Below are 15,308 nucleotides of genomic sequence, written 5' to 3' on the forward strand. Positions count from 1 at the left end.
GCCATTTTCTGTCCAAAACTTTAACGGAAGCAACACATGCTGCACAAATGAGCTTCATATAAAGGCATTTGGTGTCATTTTCTTCTCTCTTGCAATAGAAAATTAGGGCCGCATTTCAATTGTGTCGGAGTTGGACCAATAAAACCACCAGTTGGAAAAGAACTACAATGTTCTCCTCGGCGATTAAACCCAGCAAAAGAGAAGGAATCAGAGTAGGAAAATGGATTCCTTGGAGAGATTGAAAGAGCAAAACTCAAAGAGGGATTGAGCCCAATAGTTGCCATGGAAGCAAATTTCGGACAACCATGGCGATGATGATGGAAAAGCGAAACTGGGTTATGTAAATGCAACTCCATCCAACATTCTGCTCTCTTGAACTGAGAGAGTTAGCTCCATAAAAGAAGATGAAACTCCCATCAACATATCAAGGAAGCAGCAAAGTTTAGTTTGGAGCTTCACAGTCAACAGCAATGGAATGGAAATATGGTGGGATTTGGACGGAATTCCTTTAATTCCTCTTGGAAATTCTCTCTCCCCCTTCCAGAAATTCCCCAATCAAAGCAATTATTTTTTATTTTTTATTTAAAAAAATTTTTTCCCCTGTTTTTCCTTTCTCTCCTCTATGATTTTTTATAATACATAACCAAATCCAATTTAAAAATCTCAATTTTCAATTTAAATATTTATATTTAAAAAAAGAAAGAAAAAAAAAGTAGTTTGTGTACCTTTGTGTATATAGGTTACTCCTTCAGTGAAGGTTTTATGATTTTTTCCTTAATTGCTTATTCCTTTTGACAGTCGAGAAGTTTTATGATTGATCTTTAGTATCTCTATTTATTTATTTATTTTTAACATTACAAATTACCGTAAATTTTTATATTTTGATAATTCAAACCATATTTTCATAACATATAACATAAATAGAAATATTCAAAACTATCATATTCGTTATTTTGAGTATCTTTATTTAGCATTTGTATTTGAACAATTAATGTCTGGGTTAACTAAATTTTTGTTTGCATCCATTTGACACACTTATAATTCAGTTTTTTTTTTTTTTTTTTTTAATTGACTCATATATAGGAGAATATGTTAAGAAATAATATATTATCGATCACTTTCTCTTAGTAAATTTTTTTGAAGTAGATGAAAACTTAGCGAGAGCACAAGCAAAACACTGGTGGAGGCATCATTTCCTCAAAAGTTGGAAGGTAAGGTAATCATGAATTGGACGACTGATCAAATCACTCACTATACACAGAAAAGTCGACTGATCCAATAGCGGTAGCAAAATACAGTGTTAAATGATGAACTAGACTTCGAAGATCAGTACTCCATCGTTCTTCAACTTGACAAGGAGATCGAAAGCTTGGAGAACTGGTTAAAGAACTTGACATTGGAAGATTAGGGAAACAATGGACACAAAAGACAAAAGGAAACTTGAAATAAGGCACACCAAAACAGCAAACATACACTGGAAACTATAACTAATATTATAGCACGCAAATTAAGGTTTAGTATTGCTGTTGCAAACGCTCAAAAGTCTAGGGTGCAGTGGTAAAATTTCCACTTTTTTTCAAAATTATGATCTCAAATCTCATTTACTTATTAGATGTTTTCCATCTTTTATTATTATTAGTAGTAGTAGTAGTAGAAGAAGAAGAAGAAGAAGAAGAAATGAACCTATATGCTATAAATGTAAATTCTACTTGCTTTATGTCATGATTATAAACATATATTTATATGTACAGAATTAGCTAGGACTAATTAATTAATGTTGTAACATAGAATCTTTCCTTTTTAATACTAAAAAAAGAAAAAGAAAATATAGATATTTAGACACCTTATATAGGAAAAGGCTTGAAGTCAAGATGACTTGATTTTTTTTATTTTAAATTCTAACCTTTAAATATTTACATTTGATGAGTTGGATTTTCCCTTTTTTTTTTTTTTTTTTTGGTTTTTATAACCCAAATGAGAAAATCAAAGGTCATGATTAAGATCTTATTTTTAAAAAGTCTAAATCATTTGATCTGAGACTAATTATATATTTATATATATATATATATTACCAATAATGAGGCATAAATCGTTAATTAAAAAAATAATCAGGATTCATTACTAGGGTCACATTAATCAAAGCAATTATTAGACACATTAAATTAATATCCATATAATAAAATTTTACTAAATATTTTATAATACTATATTGTTAGTATATATAAGAAATAAATTTAAGATGTTACGCATATCTATTTTGTAATATTATATTGTTAGTATAAGAACAAAATTTAAGTAAAGTTGTTTAATTATTTTGGTAATACTATTTGTTATTATATCTCAATGTATAAATCAACCTTATGTCATGATGATCTTATAGTTTTAATATTATTTTTTTTAATTAGCTTTTAAATCACATTAAAATGCTAGAAGTAACATTCAAAATTTATAAATATATGGATTTAAATCTAATCATATATATTTCCACGGACTTAATTGTTTTGGCAAAAATTGTTTATATATATATATATATATATATGTATATCCACCAATCTTTATTTTGTTTTGAAAGTTATATTCAGAGACCTAAACAATTTTTGAAACAACTTTTTTTTTTTTCAAATTAAAATTTTTAAAGCAACTCTTAAGAAAAAGGGTTATTTGATATAATTAGTGATTATTATCCATATAACATCTTAAACCCAATGATAATTTAAATCACTATTCCAAAGATATTCATTTTTTCATATTGAATTTTTACTACATACATTCAATTAACCATGAAAACCAAATATAGTATTTATCATTATAATCATTCTTAATGTTGATAAATATCTATTCTATTATTTAAAAGCTTTTTTGAGAGAGGGAGATATATATATATATATATATATATATATATATATATATATATATATATATATATAATAACTATGGATTGATCATATATCACTTCGATTTTTCACAACCATTGGACCAGACGCATCTATTTACATAAACCAACCAACAAAAAAAAGAAAAAAAAGCAAAAAAAGGGAAAATCCACCAAACACAAAAAACGTCGCCGCTCGATGGTATAGACAAATTTGACAAATGAGAGAAAAAGTAGCCGTTGGAGACACCTCAGAACGAAAAGTCGCGTTACTGGCCGTTGGGCTGAGTGGCTCCCCGAATTCAAAAAATTCGACCGTTGGGAGAGAGATCTCTACCTCAGCCAACGTTAAACCCCCGCACTTACTCAAATCTCACACTATCTCTTTGTCTCTCAAAGTCTCAATAAACCACCCCCGACGATCTTCTTCTTCGTTTCGTTTTTTTCCTTCCTAACATTCCGACGAAATCTCAGGAAACCCTAACTCCTAACCTCCTTCTTCTTCTTCTCCTTCTCTCTGTGTCACTTTCACATGGCGGTGGCTGAGGAATCGGACTCCAAGACCACGACCACGACGATGATGATCGACGAGATTTACGAGTTCTCTGCGCCTCGTTTTTTCGACTTCGTCAAGGGTGAGACTGACGAGGAATGCCGTAAGGCCGAAGTCTGGTTCGATTCCGATCGTACTTATGCTCCTTCTCGTGAGTTCGATCCCACTCTTCTCTGTTTCTTTTTCTTTATTTTTTTTTCCCCTAAATTTCCTCAAATTTTCTTAGTTGGATTTTCATTTGTCTCTGTTGATTTTTATTATGATGTTGTCTAGGATTTGTCTGATTGTTGGTTGTTGATTTGGTTCGGTTGCTGTACTTTGAGTTTTAGGGCATTTCTTGAATTTCTCGCTGAATTAGTTTTTTTTTTTTTTTTTTTCCCCCGGAGTTAAGTCGTTCTCGGAAAGAGAAAAAGGAAAAAGAGAGAATTTACTTTCTAAATTTATTTGCATTTTCTAAATTCTTAGGGTTGTTTGTAGTTCTTCTTTAAGACCTCTTTGTTAATTTGTTTCTCTCCGAGTTCTGTTGGAGTTTAGGCTTTGTTTTAGTTGCAGCAAAATCGGAAATCCTTCAGAATTTTCTCTTCACAAATTGTTAATTATTCAATTCTTTGTTACTTGAATTTGTAATAATTGTGGCAAATTTTTGAACTTGGGTCTCCAAATTATGCAGCCTTCATGCCTAGAATCAGGACGGGAAGATCTTTCACTGTTGAAAGCCTGTGTGACTTTAGTGAAGCAGAGCAGATGCAGCAACAGGTGATTTTTATTGTATCTCTTTTTTTTTTTTTTTTTTTTTTTTTTTGTGTTATCTGTCAATGGAAATTTTGGTTCTAGGTTTAGCTTTCTGATCTCATTAGCGGTGTAATATGTTGCAGAACTCTGAGTCAGCGTCGTCGGATCCAAAAGGAACTAATACCAAAGAAATTGAGGCTGAAATCAAACTCATTCCTGATGAAATGAAGGAAGGATCAGATGCAGTAGAGACTGAAAAAGAAACAACCATCAGAGAGGTAAGTAACTAGTGTTGCAGAACTTTTGCACTATAAAAATAGCATTTCTTGTGTAATATATACTCATATAAGCATTTCCCAGGTTTCTCTCGATAATTGCTTGAATGAAGATAAAGGGGACAGTAAGTGTAGTCGAGGATTTGAAAGGTTTGTTATACTGTAGTCTTTTGTACTCACCCATTAGAAACATAATTTATTGTTACTTACTTAAACGCGTATTCTTCACTTTCTGTGTTCATTAGTCATTATCTCAGTGCTTTGCCTGGAAGAGTTTCTCTTTCCAATGTGAGAAATGAAGTGACAGAGAGCAAATCTGTTGGCCAGACAGCAAAAGAAGCTTGCACTCCAATCTCATTGATGACCTCAAAGAAGGAAACCTCAGTGACTGATTCCAAGAAGCACCAGACTGCTAAAAAGATAGCTAGTATGGTTAGAAATCCGTCAGCCCTGAAGCCAAAAAGTCACTTACATTCATCACAAGCCAAAAAAATCAATCCATCTAGTGTGAAACGGTAGGTGCATTCTCCTTGTTCCTGTTTTGTTTAGAACTTGCGCTTGCCGAGTACTAAGTGAAACCAATTTGATTCTCAGAGAAACAAACGTTAAAAACACTGCTGGCGCCCTCAATTTAGCCCTGGAGAATCAGGCAATTAAGCGGCAGAAGTTGGAAGGTGGAAGATCTAGACAGGTGAGGTTCCTATCTGGCACTCTTCCCTATTAACTATTACTGTTTTGATATTATTTTTCTTCATTTGAAATGATTTTCTTTTATGATATTCAGATTCTTAATGTCAAGCCCCCCCAAAATTTGCCCCACAAGTCAAAATTGGGTCTCACAGGTGACAGTAATAACCCTTCAACTAACAAAACTCAAAAAGAGGACAGGAAGGTTTGTGGTTTTTACCAAATTTTTTTGAAATATTGAATAAAGCCCTTTGAGACACTCATTTGAACTTTTTTGTTGATATGGAATTTGAATTGGCAAACTTTCTTTCTAAAATAGGTTTACGTTCGAGAACCAGCTGTGCCATTTGTTTCAATGGCAGAAATGATGAAGAAGTTTCAATCAAGTACCAGAGACTTGTCCTTGCCTAATGTGAATGGCTTTCTTTCCCATGTAATAGAACTAAGTCCCATCTTTTTCCCCACTTCAATGAAAATTTCGTCTTATCTTAATTCTCTGCATTCTCTTCTTTTGCTTTTGTTTTGTTATTTCCTCCCAACTAATATTCGTGTTGATGCTACTTGTAATTGTATATCCAGACAAAGCCTAAACTTTCATTGACAAGGCCTAAGGAACCTGAATTTGAAACTTCCCAGAGGATTCGCTCGGTCAAGGTGAAAAGTACAGCTGAACTTGAGGAGGAGATGATGGCAAAAATTCCAAAGTTTAAAGCTAGACCTTTGAACAAGAAGGTAATTGCCTTCATTTACGTACATAGTGCCGTCGAACTTTTGTTTGTTTCTTGTACGGTGTATGATTTTGCCTTTTTCATCTACAAAATGTTTAAGTCTTCTTGTTCTTCTCAGATTCTAGAAGCCCCATCATTACCTGCAATACCGAGAAGTCAACCCCAACCACCAGAATTTCAGGCAAGAATAGTAGTAACAGATGCTGGCAAAACAGGAAAAGAAAAAAAAAAAAAAAAAAAAAAAGATGCAACATTTGTTTTGATTAAGTTCTTATTTCCTATTTGTTTGCAGGAATTCCATTTGGAGACCATGGCAAGGGCCAATAACAATGCGGATTCAGCTTCAGTAACTTCTACAGAATTTTCACGTCAGGTAGAGAATCATGTCTTCAAGTATGATATTTCTTCCCATCTTCCTGCGTTGTGAACGGAGATTTTTCTATGTTTTCTGACAGAATAATCAATGGAAGCCCCATCTGACTGAACCTAAAACCCCATTACTCCATACATCATTAAGGGCTCGTCCACCTAAGATAAAAAGCTCTCTGGAAATTGAAAAGGAGGAACTTGAGAATGCCCCCAAATTTAAGGCCAGGCCTCTGAATAAGAAGGTATCCTCCCAACTTTTTTGACCCCCTTTTTGAAAAGTGATGTTTGACTAATATCACCTTTTACACTAACAAATGAATTTATCCTTTGTAGATATTCGAAAGTAAGGGTGATCTGGGGATATTCTGTAATGCCAAGAAACAAGTAACTATACCTCAAGAATTTCATTTTGCAACAAACGAGAGAATTCCACCACCTGCTGTAGTAGTTGATTTATTTGATAAGGTATATTCAAAATCAAACTGAGTTTTCTTTTCATCCTACAGAAAAAATTGAGATCAGATTTTATCCTTTCTTTTCCCTTTGCTTTGCAGTTGTCTTTGAAATCCGAACCTTGCCATGACAGTCAGATTCCAAGAAAAACAATTCCAAATCCATTCAATTTGCATACAGATGTATGACCTTTTACTTCCTTTGGTAAAAATGAATTGTCAAATTTGTTTACACTTCCTTTGCTTATCTCTGTTACATCTTTATGCAATAGGAACGAGGAGCAGAGAAAGAAAGGAAATTTGTGACAGAAGTTATGCTGAAGCAGTGGGAAGAGGAAAGAGCTAGAGTTCCCAGGGCTAACCCATATCCTTATACTACCGACTACCCTGTGGTACAGACATTTACCAGTTTCGTCATTTTAGTTGCCAGCAGTGAAATAAAAATAAGCTTTTAAACAATAACACAAATGAGCTTTTAATAAATAACACATCCTTTTATGCAGATTCCTCCAAAACCAGAACCTAAACCATGCACAAGACCAGAACCTTTCCAGTTGGAAAGTTTGGTGAGGCATGAGGAGGAAATACAAAGAGAGATGGAAGAAAGACTTAGGAAGGAAAAAGAAGAGGAGGAAATGAGGATTTTTAGGGCACTTCCCATCCTAAAAGAGTAAGCATTGTCAGGATTCGAGACTAGCCGACACTAACTATTAGACGAGAAAGGAAATGAAGTTTATTTTATCTCTTATTTATTTCTATGGTACAGGGACCCAATTCCAGTTCCAGAAAAAGTGCGCAAGCCACTCACACAAGTTCAAGAATTCAATCACCATACTGATCATCGAGCTGTAGATAGAGCCGAATTCGATCAAAAGGTAATTTACTCTTCCATATAGCACATAGCATAATTTACTTCAAAAAAGTATTGTTCATGAGGTTTATTTTACAGGTTAAGGAGAAAGAAATGATGTATAAGAGATACAGAGAGGAAACTGAAGCAGCAAAGATGGTATGAATGAATCAACACATTTTGCTTTGTTTTCTTGGTTGTTGCTCATTTTATCTTAAAAGTTTTCCTCCATATTTGCAGTTGGAGGAAGAGAAAGCATTGAAACAGATGAGAAGGACAATGGTCCCGCATGCAAGGCCTGTGCCCAAATTTAACCATCCATTCTGCCCTCAGAAGTAAGGGAAAATGCAAAGCTTATTTTTTTGTCCTCTTTCCCTGTTTTCTCTCTCTCACTGCAGAGTGTTTATTAATTGTGAGATTATGTTGAATTTTTTATTTTATTTACTTTTATAGGTCGCTAAAGGAGATTACAAAAGCTAAATCACCAAATCTTCGCGTGCTTCAAAGGAAAGAGAAGCGAAGAATGGTGGTCAACGGGGCTATTTCCAGCGCTGCAGCTCATATGAGATGATGATCGTTTTCCTGCGGTTCTGAGTGTTCAAGAACTCTTGAAGAACTCTTTTTAATATTGTGTTGTCCCAGTTCATTTACTATTCTTTAATGAAATGTAATTCTTTCACAGACTACATGTAAAGTTACTGGTTTCACAAAGAATGAAAAAATGCACCCAAATCCTGTTCTGAGAAATCTAGATATAAAAAATATATATATAAATTAAAAAAAAAAAAGAAAAAAAAAAGAAAAAAGAAAAAAAGAAAGATCATCTTTGATCATCTCTGGAAATCCGCTCAATGAAAAAGCACAATAAATTATTTGACCAGTAGGTCTTTTTCGATGAGCCAGAAATTTGAGTAAATGAAAAAGCACAAAATAATTAAACAATTCTTCCACCAATATCCGAAATTTACAACCCTCTATTTTGTGTATTCATAAATATATAATATTATTTTGTTTCTTCTATCAACAATGAATTAGACAAGACGTCCACTTTGTAGTTAACTAACTGTAAATCCAAAATTTGCTAACCACTCGCCTTCTGCCTGTATAATAGAATCTGAAAACAGCAGAAGAAAAACACAGCAGTGAATTCAACATGAACTGTGAATTCAACATGAATTGAGAATGCAAAATAATTTAAACACTTTGACATAATAGAGAAACGAAAGTAAAAACTACTCTCCTGCCTGCACAATAGAATCCAAAAAAAAAACTACAGAAGAAAAGAGCAGTGAATTCAACATGAATTGGAATTTAAGATAATTAGAACAACTAAATGGGATTATCCTGGCAAAACCACATTCAAAAAAAGAAAAAAAGAAAAAGAAAAAAGCACTAATCAAAAGCCAATTCTCTCATTAGCTTTTTCTACGAACCTTTTTGCTTATAGTACGTACCAAGAGCAAATCTCAGGGCTGAAGAAGAGAGCTAGTTACCAATTTGCACTTACCAAATGGTCCCTACTAGAAGGGCAACTGGCTTTGATCCCTGCCAGAGTTTCTTCTGCTTCCAAAATTTGCAGGTCATCACTGCATGGATTAATTACCAAGGACACCAAATCCCGATCGTTTATTGAGGTAGAAGGGTTTAGAGTCAACTTTTCATCATTGGACTGGCATCGAGGCAATCGCCCTCGAAGTGCCAACAATTCAACTTCTTCAGCTTGCAAAGGTGTCTGCCGAGCAACATACTACATACAACATCTGATTAATTAATTATACTTTTGACAACAAACTGGGTTGGGCAGAGCAAAAACAATATTGAGAGAACAAGTATAGTAACGTTACAATAGAATTTTTAGAAATGAATTCAAACTAAACAGGTCTACATTAGCCAGGAATCTCGGCAAGTTCAAAATTCCCCCCAACATGGAAGAATAGACCTCAAAACTTCAACCAAAGGCATTATACAATAACATTCATGAAAAGTAATTCAGCTCCATTCAAGTTGAAAGATATGCAGGATCAGGTACATTAAGCACAGGGAAAATAAGAGTCAGATGGGTTTTGGGTATCTTACATGCATCAATACTATATTTTATCACCTTAAAGCAAGATATATGAAGTCAACGACCAGAATAAAGTTTCACAAGAAAAATCTCACCTCACAAAGGTGTTTAACTGACAAACTTGGCCGACAGCATAGGTGAGGCTGCTGCAAACTTGGTGTACTTTTTTTGTCCAAAGAAATAAGCATCAGATGTACATCTAACTGCAAAAAAAGATTAATGAGCTTTATCAGATGTATATCACAAAGGCACTTTTCTTTTTTTTCTTTTTTCTTTTTTTCTTTTTTTTTGTTTTTTTCCTCCTTTCCTTCTCTCTCTATCAAAGAGCTTTATCAACCACAAAGGGAAGACATTAAGGACTTAATCAGGTCCTCCAGGTGCTCAGTGAGAGCAAACAAATGGATAAGATTTTTATTCCACCACTCTTTGAGAAAATATAGCAAGAGAACTATATGGGTGATGCATAGAACACATTTAAGCTACCTCAGTAAACAGGGCCACCAGAAACTTTTTATACCTCATCATTGTGTTCCTCTAAGCTCCGGAGGTAATCAACCAACTTGGATAAGCGAGTGCTTCGAGAACTCTTACTGTTGTAGCCATTGGCATTTCCATGGCGTGTGTTACTACGAGCACCACCACCACCCCAAGCAAGCATTTCAGACCATGTAGTGCCAAGAGAAATTCCATGGTTCTCTCGGCTTACTTCTAAGTCATTTTCAATGTTTCCTCCATCTAGATTGGCCACTGATGAAGAAGACTGAATACCTCCCCGTCTCTTGCGCCTTTTTTGCCTTATTTCTAGCCGACGCTCATCGGTGGAAGACGAATCTTTTCCAATGTTATTTCCAACATTGTCATCCTCATTGTCTTCAGATGCTTGAAATTCCATGGTCCGAGCATTCCGTCTTCTTGAATTCCCATTCCGATGATTGCGTTGCACTGTTGACGTAAATGTGTCTGTTGAATCCTTGCCTAAAGAACGTCTCTTATTTAGAGCTTCAGATTGTCGTTGAAAAACCTGGGCAATTGATGCTTGGATCTGTAAATGAGGAATTCAAACAGCCAAGTATGGACAAAAATGAGCATGCAATTATGCACCATCTGAAACAATAAAAGTTTTTTGACTCCCGGTGCTTGGCTTGGATGGTAAAGATCGATCAGATCTGTTAAGCTCAAATTTTGTATGAGGGAAAGCCTTACAATTTTATATCTTTTTATCCTTGGAAAGGAGCTTTTTTTATTATCCACATTACAATTGCTGTTAAATGAAATCACTTGATCAAGCATTTTTTCTTGTTTTTATAGAACCATATGTTCAGGCTAGCATGCATAAAGAACGGTCAAATTAAGTCATCAGTTAAATATTTAGCAAGGTCAACCAGGATTAGTACTAGAAGAAATCCCAGCTTGTATCAGACAAGAAATTCTCTGATAAAAATCAGCAATAAAATCTCTATGAAGACCAGAGGAAAACAAGGTGATGAAGCACTTCATGAAATAAAATCCTTCCTTGTGTCCATGATGAGCAATAAACAATGATTTTAGATGTATACATTTGATACAATAACACCAAAAAAAAAAAATAAATAAAAAAATAAAAAAAACATTTATGCAGGTTTATGCAAAAATAACCAGGAACCTGACCTGCTTATTTCGAGTCGTTTCCTCTTCATGAAATGCCAGTTCCTGATACCAAATAAGCTGCAAATTACTACTTGATCTGCCCAAAGATTATCAAAACATCCATATTCTGTTATAAAATTTTTTGAAAAGCTTAAGCAGGTCTACCTCCTCCTCATACTTCTCAATGTCTGGATATAAAGCTGCAATTAGGGCATCGTAATTTGGATCATCTCTCAAAGAACGTCGGCTGGCACAATGTGTGCGGCAAGCAGGACATTCATTGTTCCTGAGATAATAAAACCAACCATCATGGAAAAAAAAAAAAAAAAAAAAAGAAGTCTAATTTAATTTGCAATAATTTTTCATTAGAAATAGCCCCTTTCCAGGCTAATGCTAGTATTATAAACATATCCATACACAAATTAATCAAACAAATAGAATGATAAAATGATGATTAAAATGAAGATGTTAATATAATAGAAAATCTGAGAAAATAAAGCTACAATACATACCCCAGGCGCATTGATTTGTCAATGCATTCCCTGCAAAACCTGTGTAGACATTCCATTACAGTTCGAGTTTTCTTAATAATCCCTGTTCAGGCAACAACTTGATCAATGAGTACTTACTGGACTGATAACCCAGCATAGATGACAATAGATGAATAAACATACTAGAAATGAAACAGCCTGTGAACTTTTCTAACCATGTCAGTTTTTCCTTTTTTGACAATGTTACCAAATAAGAAAACAAAAGATCTTATTGCAAACAGTAAACTGAACTTACATTCACCATAACATAGTAACCATTTGTGCAACTCCATTTAAACATGTAGTTCAAGTATAACAGAAATGTGAAATCAAAATATACAATTGCTAATATGCATGCAATAAAAATCCACGTAGCTTCTCCATTTAATCTGCATTTTTCTGTCTCTGAAAGAAAGACCCTCCTATACGGAGAAAGTTTCTAATATTCTCAATTCGGATGCAGTGTGTTCTCAAAACTTTTATGCTTTAGAAATTATATTACACACAAAAGAGTCAATGTGGAACCATACCAAGACAAATTGGACATTGTACATCTTTACGTAGGTCTGGCAGTTCTACAGAGACAAATCTGCAAGACAAACCAAATATGTGGAATCAACTCTTTACACCCATTGATCTATATAATCAAAAGAAATATAGTTTTTATCTGTACAAAAAGTAAATACAGATTCATGTAGATTTGTAGACTACTGGAATTCCATTACAAAGCTTTTTTTTGGGACTCCAACTAATAATGTAGACTACAAAGTCAGGGGGTAGCCATTGCAAGCATAGTTTCCTTCCCTAATCTGTGTTTGCAACAAAAACTCTCCCCTTCTCAAGAGGAGAGAGGCAGCAGTAATAAAATGTCAGTGGTAAATCAGAAAGATTAATAAAAATAAAAAATTTGTTGTAGTAAATTAACAAGATCTTTCAGAAAAAAGCATAAGCATACACCATAATCATAATCATAGTTATAAAATACACATTAAATAACACCTCTTTTCAAATATTCAGTTTCTGGTATACAACTAGAATTAAAATGAAGTCATATACCTGCACTAGAAGCTTCAGCAGAAAGTAAAATTATAGTTATCTAAATAACTGACTGTCTTATTCTTCTCTACCAGTCTTTCAGCCCTTAATTCATGACACTCAATTTTCTGTCAGGGATACTCTCCATTCACCCTAACTTCTTCTTAATAGAATACCGAAGTTCTTAGAAGAGACAAGCAGCTTTCATACTGCGCCTCCTCTCCCTATCAATTTTTATTTAGAACAGTCGGTCTTCTTTTCATGAGGCTGCATTAACAGAAGGTTGACAACCAGAATGCCTAAGAAATGTTGGACAGTTGAAGAACCTCCAAAGAAAATTTAACACTGGATACAATACTTTAAACTCTAAACTCAATCAGCAATCAAATGCTATGAGCTTCCTAGCTTTGCTTACAATCCAACTTTTGTGAAGGTGATACATATCTGCTTCTGTCCCCATATCAGGGGCATCACAGCTCCATCACCATTTGCAGGGATTATCTAGTCTCATATGCCTCATCATAGTATTCCTAAGCAGATCAATCCCTGGATATTGATCTACTGTCACAGTTTTAAATCACTAAATTGAAAGAGCAGAGAGCATTTCAGCAATCTAGTCTCCTTAAAAAAAAAAGAAAAAAAAAAGCAATACATGTGGTAAATATTATATCATAGTTTCCATCTGATTCTTCCAAACAAATAACAATATTAAAAGAGCAATTAAGCTATGGAACGCGACTAAATTTATCCAGAACATGCTCAACTTGAATTACTAGAGTAAACTGGCGGGCTTCAAGAATATATTAAATACATAACATATCCAATTAAGAACCCCCCAAAACAAGTGCTATGCTATTATAAATTACTACAAAATTAAAGTTACGGAAATCAGGTAATGAGGGAAAAGAAATTGACAACAGAAGTTTATGATATACAAGCCAAAAATACAATCACTCATAAAATCGTCCCAATCATCCAATTGGGTATCATGGCAATATTTTAGATTAGTTGCTGACAAGCACGTGCAGAATTCGTGAGCTTGGGAACTTAACTACCACCATGCACAAGTAAGAGTATAAACTATTATCACTGACATTTAAACGGTAGCCAAGAAAAGAAGAAGATACGATGTGTACCGTTAGGAAATTAATGAAACAATGACTCGAAAGAGTTCCTATTTCCAAATTCGACGCTATAAAAATATATTCCCAGACCAAAACCACACGCACAAATAAAGCGTGGATCACGACATGCAACACTCTCTCACGCAAAAAATCAAGCAGAAACGATTATAAAAAGTAGAATAACTTACACCTCCCATTATAATTAAAACCCATTATCATCTTTAAACTGGAGGGCAAAAAAATAAAAAAATAAAAAATAGGGAACCCATCAACAACCGAAGTATTGAGCTTCTAAATGCAGCTCGACAATGGTAGTAGAAGCAGCTATAAATTCACGGCAAATAGAACCCAGAAGCTAAACGTAAAAGATCAACATCCAAATCACAAAGAAAAACGAAAACAAGCAAATGATTTACAGAAACGGGAGAGAAATAGAGTGAGTACTCTGGTCTTTCTTGAGAGCTAGAAGATGGGCTACCCACAGAATCTGAAACAAAAATGAAAAGCAAAAAATAGCTTCAACCAAATCGTGAAACAGAAACAGACCCAGATAACAAAAACCAATTTTTACAACACAAACACCAAAAAAAAAAAAAAAAGAGAGAGAGAGAGAAAGAAAGAATGATAAAGACACGTACCCTCTGCTCCATCTTCTTCTTCGTCTTGTTTAACTTGTTCCTCATCGTCTTCTTCTTCATCTTCATCATCATCACTTCCCTCTACAACCACTTTTCCTTTCTGCTCTTGTAGTCGTAGAAGAAGTTCAGCTTCATCTTGGGGTTGAGGCTGGGGACGAGATTGCTTGGGACGGTGGTGGTGGTTCGTAGGCTCTTCTTCATCGTCACTGAGATTGTCGTGCAAAGAACGCTTATGTGCGGGCATTGATATCAGACTCAAAAAACAGAGAGGGAAAGAGAGAGATTGATTGCAGGTAGTGAAGAAGAGGAGAGTCTCTGGGCCTTAGCTTCCAGAAGAGCAAAGCGTAAGTTTCTTCTTCGAGATGGAAAGCAAAACAAGGAAACAAAAAACAACAAAAGATGGGAGATTTTCGCTGGTCGCTGCCTTTATTGATTTCAATGATATTTAATGATTTTTTATTTTTTTATTTTTATCAATATATATATATATATATAATTACATATAAATATATATATATATATATATATTTTTTATATATATAGTTGAGAATTATATGTTCGGCAAATAAAAGCAGCACATGTTGCCTTGGTAGACGGCCGTCTGTCTCCGTTGGGTACTTTCGTCTTTTCAATTGTTATTCATGCTTCTCTCTTTTTCTTTTACTGCTTTATTGTCCACCCAAAAAATAAAATAAAATAAATTTTATAGCAAATTTGCTACTTGATCTCCATTATAAATTAGCTCATTTAATAAATTATTTATATTTATAAT

The 15,308-nt window shown here is 34.2% G+C and overlaps 2 protein-coding genes across 7 annotated transcripts; one reads left to right on the top strand and one right to left on the bottom strand.

Annotated features, from left to right (window-relative positions):
- The first annotated feature begins 3,207 nt into the window (after window positions 1-3,207).
- Window positions 3,208-8,265, top strand: LOC107406207 (protein TPX2). The gene is made up of 20 exons (XM_048471693.2): window positions 3,208-3,576; window positions 4,096-4,181; window positions 4,301-4,435; window positions 4,518-4,582; window positions 4,690-4,947; window positions 5,027-5,123; window positions 5,217-5,324; window positions 5,439-5,552; window positions 5,699-5,851; window positions 5,966-6,028; window positions 6,140-6,220; window positions 6,303-6,458; window positions 6,550-6,681; window positions 6,771-6,851; window positions 6,941-7,060; window positions 7,172-7,338; window positions 7,435-7,543; window positions 7,618-7,677; window positions 7,759-7,853; window positions 7,972-8,265. The coding sequence occupies exons 1-20, from the start codon at window positions 3,405-3,407 to the stop codon at window positions 8,087-8,089; spliced, it is 2,370 nt and encodes a 789-aa protein (XP_048327650.2). The 5' UTR covers window positions 3,208-3,404; the 3' UTR covers window positions 8,090-8,265.
- Window positions 8,266-8,449: 184 nt separating this feature from the next.
- LOC107417128 (putative E3 ubiquitin-protein ligase RING1a) lies at window positions 8,450-14,975 on the bottom strand. Of its 6 annotated transcripts, none has more exons than XR_007240257.2 (10): window positions 14,537-14,974; window positions 14,343-14,385; window positions 12,270-12,328; window positions 11,722-11,803; window positions 11,375-11,495; window positions 11,231-11,272; window positions 10,101-10,625; window positions 9,679-9,786; window positions 8,952-9,265; window positions 8,450-8,632 (listed from the first exon to the last, which is right to left on the bottom strand). XR_007240257.2 is itself a non-coding variant. In XM_048471695.2 (10 exons), the coding sequence occupies exons 1-10, from the start codon at window positions 14,778-14,780 to the stop codon at window positions 8,600-8,602; spliced, it is 1,476 nt and encodes a 491-aa protein (XP_048327652.2). In that variant the 5' UTR covers window positions 14,781-14,973; the 3' UTR covers window positions 8,450-8,599. The 6 variants fall into 6 exon arrangements, 5 of the variants coding, with proteins under 5 accessions (XP_048327652.2, XP_048327651.2, XP_048327655.2 ...); XM_048471695.2 differs by having other exon boundaries at window positions 9,026-9,265; window positions 10,101-10,604; window positions 14,537-14,973; XM_048471694.2 differs by having other exon boundaries at window positions 9,026-9,265; window positions 14,537-14,973.
- Window positions 14,976-15,308: the final 333 nt, after the last annotated feature.

This window comes from Ziziphus jujuba, chromosome 4 (genome assembly GCF_031755915.1).
Source record: "Ziziphus jujuba cultivar Dongzao chromosome 4, ASM3175591v1".
Lineage (NCBI taxonomy): Eukaryota > Viridiplantae > Streptophyta > Magnoliopsida > Rosales > Rhamnaceae > Ziziphus > Ziziphus jujuba.

Bases quoted from the DNA above. Each gene is read 5' to 3' on its own strand.
- LOC107406207 (XM_048471693.2), top strand. From the start codon at position 3,405: ATGGCGGTGGCTGAGGAATCGGACTCCAAGACCACGACCACGACGATG. The intron at 3,577-4,095 runs GTGAGTTCGATC...CAAATTATGCAG, and splicing joins TCGTACTTATGCTCCTTCTC to CCTTCATGCCTAGAATCAGG. The intron at 6,682-6,770 runs GTATATTCAAAA...TTTGCTTTGCAG, and splicing joins TAGTTGATTTATTTGATAAG to TTGTCTTTGAAATCCGAACC.
- LOC107417128 (XM_048471694.2), bottom strand. From the start codon at position 14,780: ATGCCCGCACATAAGCGTTCTTTGCACGACAATCTCAGTGACGATGAA. The intron at 11,496-11,721 runs GTATGTATTGTA...TTATTATCTCAG, and splicing joins GACAAATCAATGCGCCTGGG to GAACAATGAATGTCCTGCTT. The intron at 11,273-11,374 runs GTAGACCTGCTT...ATTTGGTATCAG, and splicing joins TTGAGAAGTATGAGGAGGAG to GAACTGGCATTTCATGAAGA.